Source organism: Rattus norvegicus, chromosome 6 (assembly GCF_036323735.1).
Source record: "Rattus norvegicus strain BN/NHsdMcwi chromosome 6, GRCr8, whole genome shotgun sequence".
Lineage (NCBI taxonomy): Eukaryota > Metazoa > Chordata > Mammalia > Rodentia > Muridae > Rattus > Rattus norvegicus.
The window spans coordinates 31,961,642-31,989,435 of record NC_086024.1 but is presented as its reverse complement, the minus strand read 5'-3'; the positions used below and the strand labels follow the sequence as shown (position 1 = coordinate 31,989,435).

Genomic DNA, 27,794 nt, shown 5'->3' with positions numbered 1-27,794 from the left:
AGGTCTTGCTGTGTAGCCCAGACTGACCTAGAATTACTGTTCTGCGTTCTGGGATTACAGGCCTGTGCTGCCACAGCTGGCTTAGTAGTCCTTCTGTTCTAAGAACTCATAGGCCAGGGCAAAGAGGGTTTGAGATGCTTTATTAAGTGTTTTCAGGAGATGTCTGTCACACTTTACAGAGGAGTCCAACTAAAGGACCACAAAAAGCAGTTTTCAAATTATGACTTTGCATAGTGCAAGAATACCTCCTCGTGTGACTGTAATTGCCTTTTGCTGTTTAACCTGGTACTGCTGTGACTCTCTCCAGTTAGTCTGTTTTCATTTATGCAGTGTTTTCTCATGGTTGCTTGCTTCCTTGTATTGTTGCAGACCCCTGTAAAAGAACCCAACAGTGAAAACGTAGATATCAGCAGTGGAGGAGGTGTGACGGGCTGGAAGAGCAAATGCTGCTGAGCGCTCTCCCGTCCATCTGTTGCCATCCACCATCCGTTTCTCTTCTTGCTGCAAAATAAAACACTCTGTCCATTTTTAACTCTAAACAGATATTTTTGTTCCTCATCTTAACTATTCAGTCCACCTATTTTATTTGTTCTTTCATCTGTGACTGCTTGCGGACTATTATAATTTTCTTCAAACAAAAAAAATGTATAGAGAAATCATGTCCGACTTCATTTTCAGATGTTCTTGCTCAGCTCACCACTGCACTTCTGTTGTATTATAGTCCAGCTCTTATCAACATTAACTACAGCAATCATTTCAACTCTATTCTGCAAATTGTATAAGAATAAAAGTTAGAATTAACAATTTTATTTTGTACAACAGTGGGATTTTCTGTCATGAATAATGTGCTTGAGTCCTATAACCTATAGATGTGATAGCAAAGAAACACAAGCCAGGAAAACATTCATTTCCCCTGAATCAGTACGTGGGGTTAATTTTGTCCTGTGCCTTATGTGGAAAGGAACTACTTTGGTTTCTCTTTTTTGTTCGGTGGAAGCATGTGCAGGAGACATTTCATCCCAACATAAACCCGTTCAGATGCTTGTGGTTTGCTTGGCTGTATCTTTCACAGTAGTTAACCGAGGACAAAGGGTAATGCAGAAGTGATACTTGATTTCCAGTCTCATTCCCAGTGGCCTTGATATTTAAACTGATTCCCGCCACCAGGTCCTTGGGCCACTCTGTCCCTGCGTCTCATCTTTCTGCATGCTGCTTTGTTTGCCCCCACTACTCCTGGTATGAGTTATTTAAAAATGAAAGGTTTGTCAAGTTTAACATAAAGCACTGATTTACCTTGCTAAGTAAACAGAAAGATAAATTCTAACTGCCTATATCAGATGTCAGTTAATCGGTGTCAGCCCCTCATTTACTCTCTCCTAAAACCTGACCCGCAGTTTGCCTTCTGTTCCCCTCCCCCCTCCTGTCTATCCATGGAGTTTATGAAATGGAAGAGTTATTGCATGCACTAGTGTTTGGAGGGTGTTGTGGTTTGTCTCTAATTAGGTGTATATCCTATTCACTTTCCTAGAATAAGCCTCTTAACCTGAATGTGACTAGTCTCCATTATGGCGACTCCTCTGGCAGTTCAGTAGCCCAGGAAAGACTGGTTTTAAAAAGACCATAAAGAGCAAGGAGGAGTGGTCTTAGCGTTTGCCAAATGTATTGAGATTTGGCCTCTGAAGAACACTTTCGGTATTGTCTTTACTGTAAGATTTAGAAATACATCATAATATTATTAATTTCAAGTCCTATCTTTACATCCTCTCAGAAAACTTATTACCGTGAATTTTTTAAAAAAGAAAAAGGACAGCAAAAGGCTTCTCGTGTAAAGCTGAGCTCTCTGGCTCTGTCCGACCCCATCCTTCTTTCTCTGTTCTAGTTTGGCTTCATTGCTTCTCATTAGGATAGGGTAGGCGAAGTTCCCTATGCTGCTAGCATCCTAAGATGATACCTTTGTGGAAATAATTGTGAATAGCATGATTCATTTCAAGCAGAGGCTGAGTTTAGGACAGCAGCTACCATTGAGAAGATGTCTGTGACACGCATTTTAATGACCTCTTGGCTCACATAAACAATATAGGGACATATCTGCTAAAAGAGCCCATGGTCTTTTCAGATAGTGCCCTAAAGACAATTTTATATGCCTCACTGGTGGTTCTTAGGGTCCCCCTCACTTGACTCTATCATTGTTTACTAGTAAAAAGCAGCATTGCCAAATAATCCCTGATTTTCCACTATGAAAAATGCAATGTCTAAGCTTTTGAAGTTTGTAGGTTAAACCTACTGTTGTTAGTTAGATCTTTGCTGTTTGTGTTGCTTCCCTCTATCTGGATTGTGGCGGTCGCCTCTTTACTTTAAACTTTGTTTAACCCTTAATTCAGTGACTTAAGGTTTGGAGATACACACTGGGATTTTGGCTAACAGACTGACAGTTTTGTTGTTTGCATAATTATAATCGGCACTGTACAGAGAAAAGATATGGCCTCCTTTGTTAAATCTGCACTTTCTGAATATCAAAAAAAAAAAAAAAACCAAAAGGGAAATGGAGTATAAATCAATTTTTGTATAATCTGTTTGAAACCTGAGTTTTATTTGCTTACTATTAGGGCTTTGTCCCCTTTCTGTAAGTCTCTTGGGATCCTGTGTAGAAGCTGTTCTCATTAAACACCAACAGTTCAGTCCATTCTCTGGTACTAGCTACAAATTCGGTTTCATACTCTACTTAACAATTTAAATAAACTGAAATATTTCTAGATGGTCTACTTCTGTTCATATAAAAACAAACTTGATTTCCAACTGTGTGGTTTGGTTTTCATTTATTTTTGGAGATGGAGGGTTGCTCCTGACAACAGTGCAGGACGGCATCCTGCAAAGCAGGTAAAGAGAGAAGAACAACAACATTGTCAGCATCAGCATATGGAAAATAGGGGGCACTTGGAAGAACCTACAAGGAGCAGAGTCATCCTCTGACAGGAAGACTGCCCACGTCCTCTCACACGAGTGCAGTGAACCAAGGGCCAAGGGCACCCGGGTGGGCTCTCAGTCCTGAAGGGTGGCACAGCGGTGTTTAGACAGTGCCCATCCTCTTACTTGAAAACAGTATTTCCAGTCTCACATAAGCATTGGCAAGAAGTAGTGCTTAATTAACCCTGTGCTAAAGCCTGGTCAGTAGAGAGAGGATAGCTGCTTGTCTCTGCTAGAGAGCGGTATAGGGGTGTTTCGCGTTTCTAAGTCACCAGAGTGTTTTCAGTACTGCTCTGCCTTTTCTCCCTGAACCCACATAATTCCTGCTGATGTCTAGGGTTGATAGCCTATGGTCCCTTTGAAACTGGTGTAGGAAAAAAGGATCTGGTCTCTGCTCATAAACCCACCATCTCAGGAAGCAAAAGTAATCTGATAGCTACCACTTGGAAGGTATAGGCAGAAGGATCAAGAATTAAAGTAAGGGCTAGCCTCATTTTTATAGGAAGATCTGGGCAGCCTGGACTGTCAGTGTCAAGACCCAGTGTCAAAAAGTAATTGCTGGGGGTTGGGGATTTAGCTCAGTGGTAGAACGCTTGCCTAGGAAGTGCAAGGCCCAGGGTTCGGTCCCCAGCTCTGAAAAAAAAGAACCAAAAAAAAAAAAAAAAGTAATTGCTGGATATTGACTCATGCTTTAAATCTTACTGGGGCAGAGGCAGGGGGTCAAGCCTACATGTGAGACACTGTCTCTAGGGTTTTTTTTCATAAGCTTATTAACTAGGAGTTTATGCAAGAAGGGCCAGGTAAGTGCTGAGTTGAAAGTAGACAGTTTTGGGGTTTCTCTAGGAAGCACATGCATTGGGTCTCAGCGTGTGTATGCTGGCAGACTGTTGTAAAGATGGGCATTGTAAACGAACATAGCTTTTATGAGAAGACCAACTAAGTGGACTGATAGGCAGTGGGGGGTTACAGTGGTGAGAGCAGTCAGGAAAGATGTCCAGGCCCAGTGTGGTGGCTCACACATGTAATACCAGAGCTGGGATGAGGAGGCAGGAGGCTAGCCTGGGCCTGATTCTTAAGACAGCTTTAATAACTCTTCCACTCCACCTGCCCCCCCCCCCAAAACTCTCACAATAACACAAAAAAAAACAAAAAACCTGTCTCTGTGGCTTGGATAAGGAGTGTGGACTGCCCAGGCCATCGAGAATTGAATGGAGCCTGCCTAAATGGTGGCAAAGTTTGCTGGGCTGGTGAAGCAGAAGGAGGTCTTATGACCCTACTTAGTGTAGGAACTTCCAGTGCCCGTCACCTAGTTTTATTGGGTTACTATTGATGTTTGTCTAAGTCATCTTGTGGCAGAAAGTAAAGCTGTGTTGGTTTTTTTTTTTTCTTCAGATCTTTTAGGGTGGGCTTCTGAAGTTACCCCCCAGAAAATTGGTAGTGGATAATGGTAGTAAAAATGGCTCCAAAGGTGAAGAGATACGGCTTGTGCCAGCTTTGTGGGTGGACTCGGCATTTGTAATTGACTGACTTTAGTCCAGTGTGACTTGTAGGGGAGTGAGGGGTGCAAGCAAAAGCACATTTTGCTTGGGGACCGATTCAAGGTGGGATTTCCAGCCAAGATGCATAGGTAGGCCATGCTTCCCACAGCTTATAATTTGTAAGAGCAGTTAACTGTGGAAGAGAAGTAGTGCGAGACTCAGGGGCTCTCACCATTAAGGGTTTGGGCTACCATGTGATACTGTCCCCATTGCTTGTGTGTCATTCATTGGATACCTATGAGACAGGGATGAGTATAGCAGTGACATTTCTATACTACCCAGAAATGGTGACATTTACACAATTAAGATGATCTGACTTGCTATAGATAGAATTTTTGCTTCATGGGGAAATTTGGTATGCTCATTAGCTCTCATTAGAAAATAGAGTAGTCGGGGTTGGGGATTTAGCTCAGTGGTAGAGCGCTTGCCTAGCAAGTGCAAGGCCCTGGGTTCGGTCCCCAGCTCTGAAAAAAAGAAAAAAAGAAAATAGAGTAGTCAGTTTGATTAAACAGTCCAGTGAGATGGCGTTGGGTTTCACATAGCCTACTATGGTCTTGAACTCACTAGGTAGCCATGGATGGTCTTGAATTCTGCCTCCTAAGTACAGTGGTTATAGGTGTGCAACACAATGTCTGTTTCTGCAGTGATGGAGACTGAGCCACATGCATACACGTACACAAGTACCCCGACAGCTGACCTGCACCCCAGCTCTCTAGTGACCTTTGGAGTATAGGAGTTCAGTGTTAATAAAGATGACCGGACCCATTCACATCAGACATAGGTGTGCAGGTAGCAGAGCCAAGGTTGTTCTATGACAGGACTCGGAGACCATCCCACCTGTGCCTGAAGTGTAGCTTTGAAGTCTTGTGTCACATTGTGAACTGCAAATAATCTGGGCCTTGGAGATTTTTATTTGGAGATGTTTGTGTTTTAATGTGTATGAGTGTTTTGCCTGTATGTATATCTGTGCACCATGTATGTGCAATGCCTGAGGAAGCCAAAAGAGGCCATTGGAACCTCTGGGACTAGAGTTTTCAGATAGTAGTTCACCACTCTGTGGGTATTGGGAATTGAACTCAGGACCTCTGGAAGAGCAGACAGTGCTTTTAATTACTGAGCCATTTCTCTAGCTTCCTTATTTTTAAAAACAGCCTCACAGTGTAGTGCTGGCTGGCTTGAAATCTACAGAGATCTGCCTGGCTCTGTCTCCTGAATGCTAGGATTAAAGGTATGTGCTACCATACATGGCTGGGCCTAGAAAATGGAAGGCCAAGTTGCAGTGGAACTGTGGTCTGGTAGTCATGGAGGGACTGTCTTGCAGGAAAGTCTACTGTGTGTGTGTGGGGGGGGAACGGTTATTCACCCACCTGAGCACAAGCTTAGCCCTACTCCCGCCCCAGAGGTGTCTAAAGAGCACTCAGGAAATGAGTATTCAGTAAGAGCTACTTTAAGGAGCACCTTAGATAGAGATAGAACTCACTTCTGACTTAAGCCGTAAAATGTTCATGTGGAAAGGAACGTGGGTTTTTTTGAAACGTTTTTTCAGGCTTGGTAGCCCCAATGTAGCTCAAACTGGCCTTGAACTTATGGCTTTCTGCTTCTGCTTCCTGAGTGTCAGGCTTGTAAGTGTATACTAGCATACCTGACTGTTGTGTGTGATCACTCAGAGCACTCTCCTTCTGTGTTAGTTACTGTTCTGTTGCTGTGTTATGACCCAAGACAATTTAGAAAGCATTCAACTGGGGGTTTGAGCAGTTACTGGGAACTCATACCTGGTCTGCAAGCCACTGGGCCTGGCAAAAGCTTTTGAAAATTTTTTTTTTCTCGGAGCTGGGGACCGAACCCAGGACCTTGCAGTTGCTAGGCAAGCGCTCTACCACTGAGCTAAATCCTCAACCCAAGCTTTTGAAATTTTAAAGCCCACCTTCAATGACACCTCCTTTGACAAGGCCACACCTCCTAATCCTTTACAAACAGTTCCACTAACTATGGACCAGGCATTCAAACGTGAGCCTTTGGGAACCATTCTCACTCAGACCACCACACCTCAAATTCCCACTCTCTAGTTTAACATTTACTCAAGCTCGAAATATAAAAAGAGAGCTCTAGATGATTCAGAGAGTTCAGTCTCTAGCGTATGCTAAATGGGAACGCAGTGTCAGTGTTTCATATTGTACATTCCGCCCCACCCCACAAAATAAAACAATCTCAGCGACCATAATAGCAAGCCCTGTGGGCCCCACATACCACAGAAACATTTGAGGATTGGTGAGGTGGCTCAGACAGTGAAGGTGTTTGCTACCAAGACCTGAGTTTGATCCCCGGGACTCATGCAGTGGGAAGGGAGAACTGACTCCTTCGAGTTGCTTTATCACCTCCGTGTGAGTGTGATGGCACATGCGCACACACACAATTAGAAACAATTTTTAAACTTGATCTTAACAGGGCTGGAGAGATGGCTCAGCGGTTAAGAGCACCGACTGCTCTTCCAGAGGTCCTGAGTTCAATTCCCAGCAACCACATGGTGGCTCACAACCATCTATAAAGAGATCCGATGCCATCTTCTGGTGTGTCTGAAGACAGCTACAGTGTACTTATATAAATGAATAAATGAATAAATCTTTAAAAAAAAAAAAAAACTTGATCTTAACAAATTTTAGGTTGTCAAAGTTCTCCCAAAGTCCCAACCAAAAGCAGAGCCAAGCCACTGACCGAGAGCTATATGGTGGCTGCATGTGTGCAGGAGAACATAGTGCTCACAGCTTCCAAGCTGCATGGAGAGCAGAGGCCTGAACACAAGGCTTGGCACACTAAATGACACTAAAGTGAACGGTTGCCAGGCATCTCCTATCTCCAGCTGTAGTCTTGTCTGCCCTTCTAAGAATGGATCGGTAACCTTCAGTATGCCAGATCTTCAGCAGCAAAAAGATGCCACTTGAAGTGTTTCAGAGGTCCCCTGCAGGCTTTGGGGTGCCTGACTAAGAAGTTGCAGGTGTCACTGCCCTCTTATTTTCTCACACACTTCTAAGTGCTAGTTAAGAGGTTGCTTGGTGGGGTTGGGGATTTAGCTCAGTGGTAGAGCGCTTGCCTAGCAAGTGCAAGGCCCTGGGTTCGGTCCCCAGCTCCGGAAAAAAAAGAAAAGGAAAAAAAAAAGTTGTTTAGTTACACCTTAAAGGCTCTCAGTGGGCTTGGGGGCCGGGGCAGCTGAGGGGGGCTTGCAGAGCAAGAAGCAAGTCTTGAGGGCTAGACCCTCCCTCGGGCCTCACCTATTTTAGGCAGGAATGATTCCCTCTGGCTAGAGATAGTATTTCCAGTTGTGGGAGGTCTCTGGAGGGAACTCCCTGTTAGGGCAGAAGCTTCATGCATGGAAGTCTACATCTGTTTCCCAAGAACTCCCTGCCAGTAACCTGGGGCTTCTCAGGCCTTTTTTGAAAGCCCCTGGAGAAGGCCTACATTACTGAGACAAGCTGGGTTCTGATTGGCTGATTGTGTGCACACAGGTGAGACTTGGGGCAAAAGCTGTTGAACCAGGCTTTCCATTGGCAGCCAAAAGTGGGAGGTGCTACAGCAGAAGCTGGGAGTCAGGGTGAGAGGGCTGTTTCTTTTGGGCTGCTACATGGACAGCTGTTAGAGAACCTGGGCAAGAAGCTGCATCAGATACCCCTCCTGTATCTCCCCTGAGATTATACACATAAACACAACACCTGGTTTCTTGTTTTTATTAATTTATATGAATCTGTGTATACACATGCATGTTGATGCCTGTAGAGGCCACAAGAGAACGTCCAATCTGGAGTTGCGTAGTGACAGGAGGCTGTGAGCTGCCCCATCGGTGCTGAGAACTGAACTCAGGTCCTCTGCCAGAATAAGTGTTCTTAACTCCCAAGCCACCTCTTCAGTCTCTGGGTTTGTTTTTATAATAAAGTACTGGCGGTGTTAAAGTTTCGTTTCTTGGTTTTCTTCTTTCCCTCCTTCCTTTAGGGCTATTTATTCATTTATTATATATAAGTACACTGTAGCTGTCTTCAGACACACCAGAAGAGGGCATCAGATCCCATTACAGATGGTTGTGAGCCACCACGTGGTGGGTGGGATTTGAACCTAGGTCTTCTGGAAGAGCAGACAGTGCTCTAACCGCTGAGCCACCTCTCCAGTCCCTGTTTTCTGGTTTTCATTTCATATAAGCTAGGCAAGGATGTTACCAACTGAACAACTTCCCCAGCCCCTACAATAAACAGTACTTTTTAAAAAATTGTTATTACATTTATTTGTATGTGTACATGCTAATAAATACTTTTTAAAAAATATATTGTCATTTTATTTATTTGTGTATGTGTGTGTTCTCATGATGTGGAAGTCAGAGGACAACTTACAGGAGTCAGTTCTCTTCCACCTTGTCAGTTCTGGGGATCAAACTCGGTTTATCAGACTGGGTGGAGAAGCTCCTTTACCCACTGAGCCACCTCACCAGCCCAGTGGATACTTCTGAGGCCAGGCCTGGGAAGATCAAATGTGCGGTCTGGTTCCAAATGCCACAGTACAGGAAATTTGAGGATACTGGAAATTTGAGGACACAGGAACAGATTCAATTACATCAATCCAAACCCTTCGCAGGACTTTTGCCTCTCCAAGTGACTGTGGTTGCAACAAGGTAAGCAAGTGAAATGTGATGTGTTTAGAAAATTCAGGAAATGACTACTCAAAAGGGAGGATGGGGCTGTTGGCTGTTGGCAAGTGGGTGTGGGTCTCCAGAACAGCCAAATTCTGTTTGGCATAGATGTTGCCCTCCCTCCCCCGTAACAATTTATTATCTATACTTCTTAGTTTTTCCAGAGTCAGGGTCTTGGTATATATCCCATGCTAGCTCAGTGTTGGGATCAGAGCTACCACATCTGGTTTACACGTTTGTTTTATATGCGTTGTTATACATGTAGTCAGTCATAGCTAGGCATGGTGGTCCATGAGGCAGGAGGATAGACACAGGTTGGAGACACAGGTTGGTGAGCAGTTCTTGTCCAGCCAAGGCTACAGAGACCCTGCTTCAAATAAAACTACCCAGTCATCATAAGGGCTGTGTGGGGGGATGGGGAGTTTACACTGAGAAACTTATGCTACCAGAGCCCAAGCCCTTCTGGCGATGAAGGCTGTGTGGCCTACATTTCTCTCTTGCTATTGTTTCTGGTTCAGAGTCCCATGGTTATGTTAGTTGATAAAGCCAAATTTCGTGCCTAGGTGCCAGGGAAGTAGGAAAGGGTGTGTGTCGTGACTTCCAAGTAATGGAACGTGGGCTAGCGATAAGAGTGGACAGAGTGACAAATGGCCTCTGTGCTGGCACTGCTCAAACCTAATTGCATATTAGTCAGCTGGACAATGTCTTAAAAATCCACCCACCCGGGGGAGGGCAGTGAAATGGTTGAGCTATTTGCTCAAGCCTGATGACTTGGTGGTTCTTAGATCATTTGTCGGAGGACAGCTGACTCCTGAAAGTTATCCTCTGACCTCCACACACTGGCAAGAATGTGTGTCACTCACTCCTGTAGTGGTTTGGATGAGGATGGCCCTGTAGGTTTATAAATTTGATTATTTTATCCCAAGTTGGTAGAACTTTTGGGAAAGGGCTATGAGGTATGGCCTTAGAGAAGGAGGTGTGTTAGTGGGGTGTCCTTTGAGGTCTCAAAAGCCCTTACCATCATTCCCAGTTAACTTTCTACCTCATGCTTGTAGACCAAAATGGAAGCTCTCATCCACTACTCAGGGGCCATGCCTGCTTGCCTGCCTGGTGCCATGCAACCCCACATGATTCATGGACTCTAACACTCTGAAATGTAAATCCCAGATTAAACACTTTATTTTATAAATCGCCTTGATTGGGGTGTTTTATTATAGCAAAAGTAGTAACTAAGACACTCCCACGTAAATAAAATTAAAATCAATCAATGTAAAGCCCATCTCTGGCAGGTGATGCAGTTCAGTAGAGTGCTTGCCCAGCATGGACCAGCATGGCCCAGCATGGACCAGCATGGACCAGCATGGCCCAGCAGGCTTAAGGCCCTGGACTCAACCCCCAGAACCCAGAAGCCAAGTTATGATGGCGAGTGCTATAAACTCTCATCAAGATCATCCTTGGCAACAGAGCCAGTTCAAGGACAGCCTGGGCTATGTGAGAGTCTCAAGACCAGCCATCCAACAAAAGTGCACATACATGCACATACACAGCATGTGCACAAACCATACCAAGGTTGTACCCAGCCCATCTGAAGCAACATGCTGGGTTGAGACTCTAGGGCTAGTACTTTTTTTTTTTTAAACTTAGTGATCCCCATAGGCAGGCAGATTCATGAGTCAGCAGTGACACCCTTACTGCTAAGTGTTTTCTTCAGATTACCTGCCTTGGGAGCTCTCCCATCTAGAGAATGCAGTTTCTTCTTCAATAAACGATCGCAAAAGGAAAGAAAGAAGAAAGGCAGGAAAAGAGGGAGGGAAAAAACCCACGACCTTGGGGCTAGGGATATAGTACAGGTGATTGATCTTAGCATATTCCCTCGCTTCCAAAAGTGGGGTGCAGTGGTGAACCACAGAGTCTCAGTACAACCAGAACCCACATTTAAACAGCCCAGGTGAACGCGACCTGTATTACGAAGCTGTTTCTCCATGGCATCCCGTATCTCCTACCATCAGAGGACAGTGAGTCTGGCTTTCTTTTCTGCCTCCCACTGAGGAAAGTATGGCTGGCTTGTCATCTGGCAGCCTTGGTTTGAGCCAACTGTCCTTTGTAAGATTTGTGTCCTTACAATTCCTGATTGCAGTCCATCACCAAGGAGAAGTCAAGGCAGAAATGCCAGCAACTAGTCACATCATGTCCACAGTTGAGAGCAAAGAGGAGAGAGTATACCCCTATTGCCTGCTCTCTGCGGTCTTATTCTCAGCTAGCTTTCTTCTGTGGTTTGTGGTTCAGGACGCTCTGCCTAGGGAATGGTGCTACCCACAGTGGGCTAGGTCCACATCCCTCAATATTCAAGGCACCTCCCACAAACATTCCTCATTAAGGCGCTCTTTCCAGGTAGCTCTAGATTAGTGTCAACCTGACAATAAAACCCAGCACAGCTTGAGATAGTGTCTTATGTAGCCCAGGGTGGCCTTGAGCTCTCTGAGTGGCCAAGGGTGACCTTGAATTCCTGTTCCTCCTCCAGCTCACTCCTGGCTTTATTTTTAATGTTTTACTTTGAGATGAAGTCTTTGACTCTTAAGCTCAAGTAATCCTCAGTCTCCCAAATAGCTGAGGCTGTAAGGGTGACCGCTGTACCCAGCTTGAATTTCTTTGAAAAAGCAATTTCAATGATAACTCTAAAAGAACTTTAAAATCCAAGCCGCTGGGGGTTGGGGATTTAGCTCAGCTGTAGAGCACTTGCCTAGCATTCGCAAGGCCCTGGGTTTGGTCCCCAGCTCCAGGAAAAATCCAAGCCGCTGACCGGTCAAACTAACTACTGCCAGTCACTGGGTAAACTGACTCCCATAGATCTTAAATTCCTTATCTCTAATGGGGCCAGTGAGAGCGCTCGGCAAGTAGGGACCCTTGCTGCCGAGTCTTATGATCCAAGTTTGATCCCTGGAACTCACAGGTTGGAGGGAACTGCTGAAGTTTGTCCTCTGACCTGGCATTCTGTTTGCTTAATGTGTACTCAAGATAATATACACTCAAGATAAAATGTGGGCTAGAAACTATCTCCAGACTCAAATCTAATATTCTTTCTAATAAAAATATTCTTTAGTTCTGAGGGCTCCCTGTTTGACAAGATTCACAACACTCTCAACTCTACTGAGTTAGCAGGAGCTTGTGTGTGTGTGTGTGTGTGTGTGTGTGTGTGTGTGTGTGTGTGTGTGTGTGTGTGTGTGTGTGTGTGTGTGTTGTGGGTGAGGTCTGGGAAACAGACTATAAAATTAACTATGGAGCCACTATGCCACCTGGTGACCATTTTGGGAATTGCATTCCCAATGGACTTAAACTCCTTGAGGATTTTGCGGGGGGGGGGGGGGGGGGGTCATTGTATCAAGCTGGGCTTGCACCACCACCACCTCTCTCCTAGTCAGTTTGGTCACGCAAGGCAAGAGTAAGATAACTAACAGAAGAAGGAAACTGACGCGAGGTGTGGGTAGTATAGAAATACAAAGGAAATCAGGCAAGGTGGTACAAAGAGAAGGTGAGTGAAGACATCTGCGCCAAGCCTGACGACCTGAATTCGATCCCTGAGAGTCACATCATGGAAAAATGTACAAGTTATGCCTAGTTCTTCCTCCCAGCTCCATGCTCCCAGAAATAAGACTCAGACTCAAAATATATTTACAAATACCTTGATCATATAGCTAGGCTTTTCTCTGGCTAGATCATGACTTAAGATTACCCAATTGTTTTAACCCACATTCTGCCACATGGCTGGTTACCTACCAGTACTCAGGTGCCAAGCATCAGGCTCATCACGTCTTCTTGGGCAATTCACCCATGCCTGACTCCCTCCCAGAATTCATTCTGCCTCCTGGACATCCCACCTTCTATTCTACCCTTTCCTATAGGTCATAGGTTTTTTTTTTTTTTAAATTGACAGGTGATGCATCCACACAAGATATTCTTTCTACTGGAAAGGAGATCCTACACACACAAGCCATGATATGTGTGCTCACACATGTAGACATAATAAATTCATACATGTAATTTTAAAAGAGAAAGAACAGAGACAAATTCAAAGGTTAAATTTTGAGTAACTAGGGCTGGTCATGGTGGTGCATGCCTTTAATTCCAGCACTCAGGAGGCAGAGACAGGCAGATCTCTGAGTTCAAGGCCAGCCTGATCTACAGAGTGAGTTCCAGCATAGCCAGGACTACACAGAGAAGCTGTGTGTAACTGGAAGTAGAAAGGACAGCAGCCATGTGCCATGGTCTGAGGTTAAGAGGCGGGCCCTTTAAGAGGGTCTTAGATTGTGGGAGCAGGACCTCATAGGTAGATTAGAGACCTTACAAAAGGTAGACATCTTCACCTTGAACTTGGACTTGCCAGACTCTAAAAGCGAGGGTACATTTCTGCTTTATGTAAATTACATTGCCCAGTCTGTGATATTCTGTGACATAAAACAGAAAGAGATGAGGAACATTCGTCTTAAGATTAGAAAGTCATGGGGTTGGGGATTTAGCTCAGTGGTAGAGCGCTTGCCTAGCAAGCCCAAGGCCCTGGGTTCGGTCCCCAGCTCCGGAAAAAAAGAAAAAAAAAAAAAGATTAGAAAGTCATGTCGCACACACGTACACGTGCACACATGAGTACACACACACACACACACACACACACACGCACACACACACACCAAACTACACATACATTTACAAAAAAAAAAAAAAAACCGGGCTGGAGAGATGGCTCAGTGAGAGCTGGAGAGATGGCTCAGTGGTTAGGAGCACTGACTGCTCTTCCAGAGGTCATGAGTTCAATTCCCAGCAACCACATGGTGGCTCACAACCATCTGTAGTGAGATCTGGTGCCCTCTTCTGGCCTGCAGTCACATATGCAGGCAGAATGCTGTACATAATATAAATAAATAAATCTAAAAAAAAAAAAAAAGATTAAAAAAAAAAAAAAACACAAAGGCAGCCTAGAAGATTATCCATGTCAAGAACATCTTTACGCCATTTTTGAACTGCGAGAATTAGTTCTGTCATTATTTTGTTGGGGGTGTTTCTAGTTTTTTCACACATAACTCCCAGCACCACAAACAAATGCCCATCAAGGGGGAAACGTAAGCTGCATTTTAAGAATGAAAATTTGAGGGGCTGGGGATTTAGCTCAGTGGTAGAGCACTTACCTAGGAAGCGCAAGGCCCTGGGTTCGGTCCCCAGCTCCGAAAAAAAAGAACCAAAAAAAAAAAAAAAAAAAGAATGAAAATTTGAATGACTGTTTTTTCTTAGGTCATACATTCGTGTGCCCCTGTCAGATGTGAAAGTGAAAACCAATAACGTTTGCAGAGAGGGACACTTTTCTTCTTCCTGTGCTCCTCAGGAATCTACTGCAATGAAATGAATGAAAAAGGAAGCCTTAAGATTTGGGAACCAGGGGCCCTGGCGGAGCTGCAGCTGGCTCACCTCAGGAGTGACCTATCAGAATGGGGCAGGATGACACAGTGTCCGGTAAGAAAAGGGAGGGGCTGGGAATATGGCTCAGGGAAAAGCCCTTGCTGTTCAAGCCTAAGGACCGGAGCTTTGTCCCTAGCAGCCCTATGAAAGCCATGCACAGCAGTCAGGCTCAACGAGAGTCCCTATCTCAGAAAATAAGATGGGACTTGGCCAAGGCCGTAGCTCAGTGGTACAGCATTTGTCTAGCACGCATTTGGCTGTATATATTCAACCCCCAATCTGGAGCGTTTTTTAAAATTAATTAAAATTAAAAATTAAAAAACTGTAAAGATAAGGACTCCAGAAAGCAATCAAAGAAGACATAGTGTTGACCTCTTTCAGGTGTGAGTGTACTGCGCACACACACAGACACAACGTACACACAAAACACCAAAGCCAGGAAGGCACACATAGTTTTGTCAACTTGACACACTGTGTCAGCTGAAAAGAGGGATGCTCAGATGATGAACTGCTTCAGATTGGCCTGTGGGGTGTTTCCTTGATTAATGATACCATGGGAGGGCACTGGAGGGTGATGCCACCGTGGGCAGGGGTCCTGGGCCATACAAGTGTTGGGAGCCGTTTGCCTGCTTCTCTGAAGCAGAGAGAGACAGAGACAGAGACAGAGACAGAGACAGAGACAGAGACACAGAGAGGGAGAGAGAGACAGAGAGGGAGAGAGACAGAGACAGAGACAGAGAGAGACAGAGACAGAGACGGAGACACAGAGAGGGAGAGAGAGAGACAGAGACAGAGACACAGAGAGGGAGAGAGAGACAGAAACAGAGACAGAGACACAGAGAGGGAGAGAGAGACACAGAGAGAGACAGAAACAGAGACAGAGACACAGAGAGGGAGAGAGAGACAGAGAGAGACAGAAACAGAGACAGAGACACAGAGAGGGAGAGAGAGACAGAGAGAGACAGAAACAGAGACAGAGACACAGAGAGAGAGGGAGAGAGAGACAGAGAGAGAGGTGAGGTCAGGGTCTGCTGGCACATTTGCCAGCCTGCTGAGGCACGAAATGATAAGAGGAGGTGCACCTGAGGCTCAAGGCAAGGGACTGAAGATTCTGTTGCCCTTGGTGGAAGAAACAGGGAATTTTTTTTTTGATGACAACAAATGTCTTGTGTATATTTTAGCAAATTATTTCTGTTTGCTTGTAGTTTTGCTCCCCACGGTTACATAGTATAGGAAGGCTATGAGAAATGCACTCACTGCTGGTGTGGTAATGACTTGCAACCCTCCCATATCTGTCTATTGAATCTTATTTTTTTCTCTGTCTTTCCTATAATCATCCTCACCCCTCCCCATCAAATGACTGTTTGACTTCATGCTGGCCACACCGGTACATGTAAGAAAACAATGTGGATGAACCATGGGAAGCAACTGAGTACTCAGTACTCCCCCGTGGTTCCTGCTTCGATTCCTGCCTCCAGGTTCCTGCCTTTAGCTCCTGCCTGGACCTCCCTCAATGAAGGACTATAACTTGTAAACTGACATAAGCCCTTATTTCTCCTGGCAGTTTTTGATCTGTGTTTTATCCCTGTGACAGAAAGCAAACTAGACTAGAAGGCAAGCCACACATTTCCATGAGTGTGGGGATCCACATTTATACGCACACCCTTGTAGAGCGAGGACGCATTTGCAACCTCTCAGTTCCCCTGCCCCCATTATTTTTCGTGCTATTTACTTCTCATTAGAGCATCATCTAAGATCTCCATGCTTGTGTAAGCATCGACTACCAGTAGCTTCTCAGCTGGGAACGGAACTTCATGAGCCCCTCTTTTAAAAAGCCACGTTGGAATGCACAGTTGACAAGAGCTGCTATGAGTTCACGGTTACAGCAGCCATGTCATGCCCAGAAGGCAGCAATACACAGCACATCCTCTGGCTCACACACTATGGCCCCATCTTCCTGAGCTTGGAAGGAGTGGGATGTTGGTGTAGATGTCCCATTGTGGCAGGACACCTGACAGTCACTTATTCTCGACCTTCTGCCTGTCCTGAGTCTGCATTGTTGTCAACTGCAGAAAAGGGGCTTCTCCAATCACAGTTGAAAGCGGCACTAACCCAGGGGTATAGACGTGAGTGTTTTGAAGGCAGTTTGACAATATGTCCGGTTAACAAAACAACACGAGTAGGTTCTGTTGCAGTAGACAATTAATGCTACTCACATTGACCCGACGGCGGCGACCCGCATTCCTCTCTGGATGCCCAAAGGAAGGACCCACATGTGCAGCCTTATATTTAATAAGCTTTATGGCTGGGCCACTCCCAAACTTCCACGTCGCTAACACCTCTCCTCGGATACTCCTGAGTTATTACTTACTAAAATCTATATTTCATCTTTGCTACTCCAGACCCAATGGGGGAGGGGTGCTGGGGCCACGGTTCCCTTGCTCTTACATGATTGGCACTCGCTCTTCCGCAGCTCTCAAGCCTGAATTTGTTCCTTTCCAGGCATTGTAGGTGTTCTTTCTTCTCTCTCAGTCCCCTTGCCCCTGATCCTAAAGTCCCGCCTCTGTCTCCCGGCCCAGCCATTGGCTGCCGACAACTTTATTTACCAATCAGAACCAACTGGGGGGCAGGGACCCTCAGCATCTGACAGGCCGATTCTCATGCAATTTTGGGAACCGAAAAAACATAATGCAAGCATTAGAGCACATCCACAGCATTTCCCCCCTTTTGTTCATTAAAAACACCTTTTTCTCTCAGATACACTATGAACATAGTTCTAACAGTTATGTGAACTGTAAGATTCGCTATACACTAATAACGTCCAGCCTATCAACTTTTAGGTACATTACTCTAACATCTATCCTAACTTAAGGAGTTTATAATTCTATACCTGAATTATGTTTTGGTTTTAACTTGTATTACTGTCTGGAAACTATCCTTTCAAATCTACATAATTTTCTTCAATGTTAAACAACTTAAGTTTGGGACTGGAGCTCAGTGGTTAGAAGCACTGACTGCTCTTCCAGAGGTCCTGAGTTCAAATCCCAGCAACCACATGGTGGCTCACAACCATCTGTAATGGGATCAGACGCCCTCTTCTGGTGTGTCTGAAGATAGCTAGAGTGTATTCACATAAATAAAATAAATAAATCTTTAGAAAAAAACAACTTAAGTTTGCTTATTGGGCTATAACTAGTCTTTAACCCCATCAGAGGTCTGAGAATGAATTAAATATTACCTGAATATATGGGAAACACAAAAACATAGCTTCCAAAACACTCCCTGCCCAGCTATTGGCCACCAGAAACTTTATTTACCAATCACAATCAATTGAGGGCAGGGACTCTCAGCGTCTCACATACGGATTTTTGTGCAGTTTTGGGAACCCAAATGACAGAATGCAAGCTTTAGACCACATTCACAACAGGTTCCCCTGGGGTCCACAACCTCCACAGAGGTCGGCTGTTGGCCAGGTTTACCAGCTGTTTTGTTTGATTGAAACAAGGTCTCAGTGTGGACCAAGCTATCTTCGACTTCTTGATTGGCCTGCCTCGGCTGACATTACATGTGTATACCATCACACGCTCTCTGCATAAAGAAAGTAAAAAACAAAGGGGTTTTCTTTTTCCTTTTTTGTTTGTTTTCTTTCTGTTTTTCTAGACAGGATTTCTCTGTGTAGTCCTAGAACTCGCTCTGTAGACCTGGCTGTCCTGGAACTCGGAGATCAGCTTGCCTCTGCCTCTGGAGTGCTGGGATTAAAGGCACACGCCCTGACTGCTAGGCTTGCAAAGATGTTCTTACGATTAGCTAGCGTTTCACGGTGGTTCTGAGCTGAGTTTTGGTATACTCATGAGGCTAGAACTATGAGGGAAGGCCCGTAGCCTCCCACCCCTCCTGCAACGCACGACCCGGGGATTCCCCAACCCCTCCTGGCTCTCCTGCCGCCATGGCTAGCAAGGAAGCAGCCTTTGATGATGTTGTGGAAGAACATGTAATCAACGAGGAGTACAAAATATGGCAGAAGAAGAAGAAGAAGAAGAAGAAGAAGAAGAAGAAGAAGAAGAAGAAGACCCCTTTTCTTTATGATTTAGTGATGACCCAAGCCTTGGAGTGGCCCCATCTAACTGTCCAGTGGCTTCCAGATGTGACCAGGCCCTAAGGGAAAGATTTCAGCATTCATCGGCTTGTCCTGGGAACACATACATCGGATGAATAAAACCATCCCTAATGATGATGATCAGTTTGATACAACGCATTTTGACAGTGAGAAGGGAGAATTTGGGGGTTTAGGTTCTGTCAGTGGGAAAATTGAAATAGAAACAAGATCAACCACGAAAGAGAAGGAAACAGGGCCCGGTACATGACTTAGAACCCTTGCATCATTGCCACGACGACTCCATCCGGTGATGTTCTTGTTTTTGACTACACAAAGCACCCTTCTAAACCAGACCCTTCTGGGGAGTCACCGTGGACATCCGAAGGAAGGTTATGGGTTTTCTGGGACTCCAAATCTCAGAGGCTACTTACTTAGTGCTTCAGATGATCATATCGTCTGCCTGTGGGACATCAGTGCATTTCCAAAGAAGGAAAAGTGGTGGACGCAAAAGTCATCTTTGCAGGGCATACAGCAGTAGTAGAGGACGTTTCCTGGCATCTGCTCCACGAGTCTCTGTTCGGGAGAGTTGCTTATGGGTCAGGAACGAATACTTCCAAGCCACTCCCTCCATTGATGCTCACACAGCTGAAGTGAATTGCTTATCTTTCAATCCTTAAAGTGAGTTCATTCTTGCCACAGGATCAGCTGACAAGACCGTTGCCTTGTGGGGTCTGAGAAATCTGAACCTCAAGTTGCATTCCTTTGAATCGCAATAAGGATGAAGTATTCCAAGTTCAGTGGTCACCTCACAATGAGACTATCTTAGCTTCCAGTGGTACTGACCGTCGGCTGAATGTCTGGGAAGAGACAATCCCCAGAAGAAGCAGAGGATGGCCCACCAGAGTTGTTTATTCCTGGTGGTCACACTGCCAAGATATCTGACTTCTCCTGGAATCCCAATGAACCTTGGGTGATTTGTTCTGTATCAGAAGACAATACCATCCAAGTGTGGCAGATAGCAGAGAACATTTATAATGACGAAGACCCTGAAGGAATGATATGTCTGCACTGATTTTAAAGATTTATTTATTTTTTTCATGTATGCGAGTACACTGTCACTGTCTTCAGACACACCAGAAGAGGGCATCGGATCCCATTACAGATGGTTGTGAGCCACCATGTGGTTGCTGGGAATTGAACTCAGGTCCTTTGGAAGAGCAGTCGGTGCTCTTAACCACTGAGCCATCTCTCCGGCCCTGCATTGATTTTAGACTCTCCTTGTTTTCCTCTGAACCCTGAGATGGATTTATCACTGGTTTGAGACACAGCCCACCAACAATGGTGTTAGCCCAATCCATGGTGTTTTCTAAATCTTAACTGGGGGGGCTTAATTCAACAAAGCCTCATTGGTGGCTCCAATTGTGGCCGGAGAGCTGAACAAAGTCTTTTTTGTTGTGTGTGGTTTTTTCCTTCCTTCCTTCCTCTCTTCCTTCCTTCCTTCTTTTTCTTTCTTCCTGGTTTTTTTTTTTTTTAAACTTGGAACCACCAAGTTGTAAAGATGTATGTTTTTTACCTGGCAGTTGTACCACTAGTGAACTGTCATGTTGAGAAAGAGCAAATTGCTAGTTTGTATTTGTTTTTAAGATTAAATTAAGGGGTTGGGGATTTAGCTCAGTGGTAGAGCGCTTGCCTAGCAAGCGCAAGGCCCTGGGTTCGGTCCCCAGCTCTGAAAAAAAAAAGAAAAAGAAAGAAAAGAAAGAAAGAAAAGAAAAAAAAAGATTAAATTAATCCTTGATAAAAGTTTTGTAGGGTTAGTCTTTGACCATTATAGTTTGACACCATTACCAGCAGGCCTGTTGCTCTCCATGACTAACTGTGTAAGTGCCTATTATATATATATATATATATATATATATATATATATATATAGTACATGCGTGTGTGTGTGTGTGTGTGTGTGTGTGTGTGTGTGTGTGTGTGTGTAATCAAGCACAACTTACCAAGAAGACATCCCAGCTGTTCAGTCACTATGTCACTATAGAGGTGACTGAGGAGGGATTTTCTAGTTCTGGAAACTTCTAGGTTAGACTAGAGCAGGACATCCAGTGTTGGTAGCTCCTGACTTCTGCCCTTGCTGCCAGATTCCCCCAGCTTGACAGTGGGAGGCACTGTGACAACTTTTTAAAGAAAATCTTTGCCTTTATTTCATGCGCATTGGTGTTTTGCCTGCATGTATGACTGTGTGAGAGTGTAAGGTCTTGGAGTTGCAGACAGTTGTGAGCTGCCATGCGGGTGCTGGGATTTTAACTTGGATCCTCTGGGAGAGCAGTCAGTGCCCTTAACTGCTGAGCCATCTCTCCAGCCCCCAGCACCCAGCAGGCAGAAAGGATGAGTTAGTTGGTAATTTGTCTGATTATATTTGTCTGTTACAGGTTTTGTTGTTTTACGTTGAAAAGAATTCTATTCTTCCCTTTTGATTCCCACTCCTGATTTAAAAGACTCTCCAGGATGTTGCTGACCTTACCATATCAAGTCAGGAATGTGAGCTGTTATTTGGGTGCTGGGAACCAAACTGGGGTTCTCTGAAAGAGCAGCAAGTGAACTTAACCAGGTAACCATCTCCAGCAACAATATATGCTCGAGCTCCTTTAAAAAATAATTTATTTTCATTTTATGTGCATTGGTACCTACCTGTATGTCTGTGAAGATGCTAGTTACAGACAGTTGTGAGCTGCCATGTGGGTACTGGGAATTGAACCCAGGTCCTCTGGAGGAAAATTCAGTGCTTCTAGCCACTGAGCATCTCTCTAGCCCCCTATTATTGATAGTTTAAATTTTAATTCTTTTTATTTTTTTGTAATCCAGGGCCTTGAACTTCTGATTCCTCTGCTTCTAACTCCCGAGTGCTGGCTTTACAGGTCTGTGCCACCACACCCGGTTTTGTGAGGTGCAAGGAATCGAACTCAGAGCCTCCTGTATGCTGGGCAGGCACTCTGTCAACTGAGCTACACTCCTAGCCCCAGTTATATATATTTATCTAACTATCTATTTATATTCTGATTTCAAATGAATGTTTATTGGGTGTGTAGCAAGAAAAGGTTAAATAAGAAGGCAAGTACTGGCCAGACAGCAGGACAGAAAGATGCCAAGACACCATCACCAGCCCCCCTTTCCATTTTAAAGAAGTACAACACTGGTGGAGGCTCACAGCTTTATTTTTTTTTTAAATATTTATTATATACACTGTAGCTATCTTCAGACACATCAGAAGAGGGCATCAGATCTCATTACAGATGGTTGTGAGCCATCATGTGGTTGCTGGGATTTGAACTCAAGACCTCTGGAAGAGCAGTTAGTGCTCTTAACCACTGAGCCATCTCTCCAGCCCAGCTCATGGCTTTGATCCCAGCACTCAGGAGGCAGAGGCGGGAGGATCTTTGAGTTTGAGACCAGCCTGGTCTACAGAGGGAGTTCCAGGACAGCCAGGGTTACACAGGGAAATCCTGTCTCAAAACAACAAAACCAAAAAAGTCCAACTCTGCAATTAACACATACATTTAAGTATATGTTTGTATATGTACATATAATGTACTTATAAGCTACACATATTATACATATATATGCATATTATGAATACATACAATAATATATATAACACACACATATATGGGGGCTGCCTGTATATATCTGTGTACAACATGCATGCATGCCTGGTGCCAAGATCAGAAGAGTTGAGTCCTCTAGAGTTGCAGTTCAGACAGTGTGGACTGCCAGGTGGGCGCTGGGAATAGAAACCAGGTCCTCTGGAAAAATAGCCAGTGCTCTTAACCACTGAGCCATCTCTCCAGCCCCAAGCTTTTGGAGTCTTAAGGAGTCATCATCTAGCACAAGGTGGTCTAGATCCTCAGATGTTTTTCCTAGCAGTTTTGTAATCTCGCGCGTTACGTTACTCCCGAGGTGGAGTCACCTAAGACACTGAGATGAACGACCTGTGCAGGACCCTGCTCCTTCAAGGGAAGGGAACCTGAGTGGTCAGAAGCCCGTTGACTCCTCATTTCAGCAGAACAACTTGAACACAGCCTCCTGCTATCCTAACAGACAGAGCCCCTCCCCCTGTAAACATTGACTCAGTGCAGCCTGTGGCAGTTCCTTCTTCCTTAATGCCCTCTTGTCATGCTCCTGTCCAACTAAAATCACCCTATAAGACCCCAGATTCCCCTTTTCGGTGCAGTACTCCCTTGTCTTGGAGACTATGAATTCCTGCTTTAAACAAAACCTTTACTTTTCTGCCTCAACATGGCTCCGTTGGGTTCATTCTCTTGTGAAACCTTCAGCCATCCCTGAAACCAGCCTTGGAAGGAGAGAAGTAACTCTTAAAAGCTGTCCTCTGACCTCCATATGCTTGCTGTGGCTTGCTGCGGCTTGCATGCACACAGACAGAGGCACGAATGCACACATGCATGCACAAAGAAAGCTGGGCATGATAATACATGCTATAATTCCAGTGTTTGAGAAGGTGAGGCAGCAGGGGTTGGGAAACCACTCTTGAATATGAGCTATGCAGGGAGAAACTGCCTTTAAAAATAAAGTGATTTCAGGACTCAATTAAAATAACCTTACTAGTCAAGTGTGGTCTTATGACATATTTCTGGCTGTCCTGGAACTTGCTATGTAGATCAGGCTGGCTTCAAACTCACCATGATCCACCTTGCCTCCCAAGTACTGGAATTAAAGGCATGCACCCCAACACCAAGCCCAACCAATGTCTTAAACACTTAACAGGTCAGGAGTCAGGAAGATCTGGATTTCAAGGTAATCCTGAGTTACATAATGAGTTTGAGGCTAGTCTGGGCTACAAAGTCCCTATCTCAAAAGGAAAGTCATACATGTATTATTATGAAACATGTTAATCACACTATTGTTAAGCTTATTTAGAATGGAAACATTGTACTTGGAGTTGGAGAGCCGGCTCAATGGTTAAGTGCGCTTCTTTTCCTCCAGAGGATCCGAACTTGATTTTCGGTGTCCAAGCTGGGTACTTCCTAACTGCAGCTCAGAGAGAGGGTCTGAGACCTTCTAGCCTCTAAGACACCTTGTAACATGCACATAAATGAAAATAAAAATAAATCTTTTTTTTCTTTTTTTCGGAGCTGGGGACTGAACCCAGGGCCTTGCGCTTGCTAGGCAAGTGCTCTACCACTGAGCTAAATCCCCAACCCCAAAAATAAATCTTTAAAAAGATAATAAAAAAACCAAAAAAACAAAAACCAAAAACCAACCAACCAACCAAACAAACAAACAAACAAAACCCAAAAAAACCCAGGGGCTGGAGAGATGGCTCAGTGGTTAAAAGCACTGACTGCCCTTCTAGAGGTCCTGAGTTCAATTCCCAGCAACCCCATGGTGGCTCACAACCATCTGTAATGAGATCTGATGCCCTCTTCTGGTGTGTCTGAAGACAACTACAGTGTGTTCATATACATAAAATAAATAAATCTTTCTATAAAAACCAGACACATTGAAAGAAAATAGTACCTCAGATGCTGCAGTGATAACTGACTTTAATCCCAGTATACTGAGGCAGGAGGATCATGAATTCAAGACCAGTCTGGAGTACATAGCAAGACTCTGTCTCAGAAACCCTTCCTGCCCCTAAAAATGCCCAAATGACAAATAACTCAATTATATCAGGCTTCCAGCTGACTGATTTGTTCAGCTCTATTGACCAAAACTCTTGTCTGACTTCCCGAAACGAGTATTTCATGATTTTGTTTTTTATTTGTTAATTAGAATCTACAGGTAAGGATTTCTTGTGACTCTTAACATTCCCTTCACTCTGATTTCTTTGTTTGTTTGTTTGCTTGCTTGCTTGTTTCTCTCTTTCCTTCCTTCCTTCTTTCTTTCTTTCTTTCTTTCTTTCTTTCAACAATGTCTTTATGGCTTTTTCTGAATTACATAGATCAGGCTGGCCTCTAACACTCAGAGATCTCATTGCCTCTGCCTTCCGAGTGCTGAAGTTGAGTGCATTGCCACGTCCAGCTTACATTTCCTTTTTTTTTTTCTTTTAAAAAGATACACATATTTAACTCGAGTACGTTGTCGTTGTTTTCAGACACACCAGAAGAGGGCATCAGATCTTGTTACAGATGGTTGCGAGCCACCATGTAGCTGCTGGGAATTGAACTCAGAAACTCTAGGAAGAGCAGCCAGGCCTCCTGGCTGCTGAGCCACTGCCGCAACCCCTCTATTTCTTTAAGGATGGGGATGGTGTTTAGAATGTAGAGCGCTTGCTTAGAAACTTGTAAAGACCTGGGTCTAATGCCCAACACCACATAAAACTGGGCCTGGTGCTGCACACTTACAGGCCACACACTGAGATGGATGTAGGCGGATCAGAAATTTAAGGCAATTCTTGCTACATCCTGGGCCATGTGAGACCCTTCCTCAAAAATTCAAGGCAATCCTCAGCTACCTAGCAAGTTCCTGGTCAGCCTGGGCTACACAGTGTTGTAGCTGAATGGTGTATAGCAATGAGCCTTCCAGCACCCAGAGTGTGAATTCCAAATGACTTTTCCTACTTAAAAGGACCAGGTGTCACTGGAACCATGGCTGGAAATTATAACGTGCACTGGGAATTTCTGAGTGGTCCGAGTGCTGAGGACCATGCATGAGACTACTGCCACAGATATGATAGCTACTTCCAGGGTTTGACAGCCAGGAGACTGTATTGCCCTACACACCTGCTGTCTGGAGTTGGGCTTATGCTTGCTACCCTGGCCTTTACTCTATAAACTGTCATATTGTGTTGCGTGACAAAACTTTTCCTGAGAATATGTGTGTGAGGAGACACACATATCTACTCACCTCAGGGAGCCCATGACAGACCGAACTACAGTTACCACTAAAGTTAAGTTTGGTGAACCATGAATTTTATTAGGAATGTGGGCAAGGAACATGGAGCAGAAATTATTCAAAGACAGCTTCATCACCAAAGCCCATCCCAGCATGGTTGACAGCTTACAAAGCTGGAAATCTGGAACACATTGCACAGCCTCTGGGCAGTTCATCACGTTAGAGAGAGTCCTTCCAAAGTGGCTCAGTTGGTCTAAACCTCTTCGAAACAGCTCAGTTGGCTTCTGCTTTTTCGAGGTAGCTGATCTAGTCTCAGAGTCTTCTTTTGTTGCATGGCTTTGGAGTTGGGCCTAATGAATCTGATCGGTTTCAGGGACTTCCTGAGGCTCCTTTAGTTTACCTTCTCTCTGAGGATAGAATTTTCAACTTCAGAGGAACACAACATGAGGTCACACTATTCAAGAGAGACCCTCTGCCCTATCAGGTGGGAAAGTAAACTTTCATTCACTCATCTCTTTCAGGGTTCCATCCTCCATCTGCCTTCACCCCCATTAAATACAGAATCTTTAACAGATGTTTTAGGTTTTTTTTTTAAAGATGTATTTATTTATTATATATAACTACACTGTAGCTGGCTTCAGGCACACAGATGGTTATGAGCCACCATGTGGTTGCTGGGATTTGAACTCAGAACCTCTGGAACACCAAGTCAGTGCTCTTAACCACTGAGCCATCTCTCCAGCCCGATGTCTTAGTTTTTAAAGTTACATTAATTTTTACATTAGTTTAAAGGTCTAGAGAGATGGCTTAGCACTTGCTCTTGAAGGAGATCTGGAGGCATTCCCTGTGCCCATTTGGTGTTACCTGGGAAATGGGGGCTTGGAGGGGAAGGCTTTCAACTGGCTTAATGGGCAGAAGGCTTTCCCGAATGGCTGCAGGTGAAGGTGGTGACTGCAGCCAGATGTGCACAGGAAGTGCCCACAGGTTTTGCTTCCATACAGTGTATGATCTCAGAAGCCTATGGTCCCAGCTGCTTGGGGCACTGAGGCAGAAGGATTGGAAATTCAAGGGCTTGGCTATGCTAGAGAGGAAGTTCAAGGTCAGCCTGGGCAGCTTCTTGAGCCTTGTCTGAAGACTGAAAATGAGAGAAGGGCTGGGGATACCCCAGTGGTAGAGCAGTTGCTTGTCATGCGACAGGCCCTGGGTATGGAAAAGAAAAGGAAAAACCGCTCCTGACTCCATGGCTCAAGCCTGACCCGTAGGCCAATCTAGACTACACACAGAGAGACCCTAGTTTTAAACAGACAAAAGCAGAAAAGGTGCTATCCGCTGCCATTTCCTTTGGGGTTCAGGTCCGTCAGATGAAAGGGTTTGTGTGTACCCGTGTGGAAGTCTCCTGAGGGCATGGAGGGCTTTAGAGGACCAGACTAGGGACCAAGGTCCTTCTCCGAAGGCACTCATCCATGACCGGCCTACATCTGCAGAGGGCGCCGCAGGCACACTGGAGCGAAGTGAGCCTCCAGCCCGGTGCGAGACCAAGGCCAGCAAAGCTCTGGGAAAGGCTTCTTCTCCTCTAAAGGAACTCCAGGGCCTCAGTCAGCAGTGGATGAAAGTTGATGGAGAGAACAGAAAAGAAAGAGCCCATTAAAAAAAAAATGAGTTGTGCCACTGACTCCAATCGTTCAGGTGCTTGAACCTGTTTCACCATCTACAGAACTGACTGGGGTGGGAATGGGGGTGGAGGTTGGGTTGGGGTCGGGTTGGGGGAGCGTGGGTTTGGAAAGTGCTTTTACAAGATTCCGAGACAACTTAGATTCACACTCCAAGTGCCACCCGCCCTTTTTGCTCCTCCCCAGTCAGAGCATCCCGGCAAACGAGCATCGCCTCCGGCTTGGAGTAGCGGACGTGAGCAACGCAGCGGTCCTGGGTCCAGACTCCGTTAGGCCTTGGCACGAAGGGATAACCTAGGACACCGGGCCAGAACCCCATCGGACCCCGTTCTCCTTTCCCCTACCCATCTCCACCACAAGCGCCCTGTCGCCAGCCGTCACCTGGGCGCTCCAGGGGCGCGGGCCCGGCGGGCGGGGCGCGGGGCGGGGATGGGGGTGGGGGCCGGCGCCCCGTGGGAGGAGGCTGGCCACGTGACTCTCGAGGCTCTGCTGGGCTGCCAGGCGGGGAGCGCCGCTACGACCCAGGAGGAGGTGGCGGGCGCGCAGCCCGAGCTGCGCGG

General features: G+C 45.2%; 1 protein-coding gene and 1 pseudogene across 2 annotated transcripts in view; both read left to right on the top strand.

The window, feature by feature from the left end:
- Positions 1-14,578, top strand: part of Rab10 (RAB10, member RAS oncogene family) — a 64,697-nt gene extending 50,119 nt beyond the window's left edge. The window contains exon 6 of one of the 2 annotated variants that reach the window (XM_063262358.1): positions 14,543-14,578. In XM_063262358.1, the coding sequence (XP_063118428.1) occupies positions 14,543-14,563 (21 nt within the window). In that variant the 3' untranslated portion in view covers positions 14,564-14,578. Of the gene's footprint in view, positions 1-369; positions 2,532-14,542 lie in introns of those variants that run through there. The other variant, NM_017359.2, reaches the window with a different exon arrangement.
- A 154-nt stretch (positions 14,579-14,732) lies between these two features.
- On the top strand, positions 14,733-27,553 carry Rbbp4-ps4 (RB binding protein 4, chromatin remodeling factor, pseudogene 4; annotated as a pseudogene).
- The last annotated feature ends 241 nt before the right edge of the window (positions 27,554-27,794 follow it).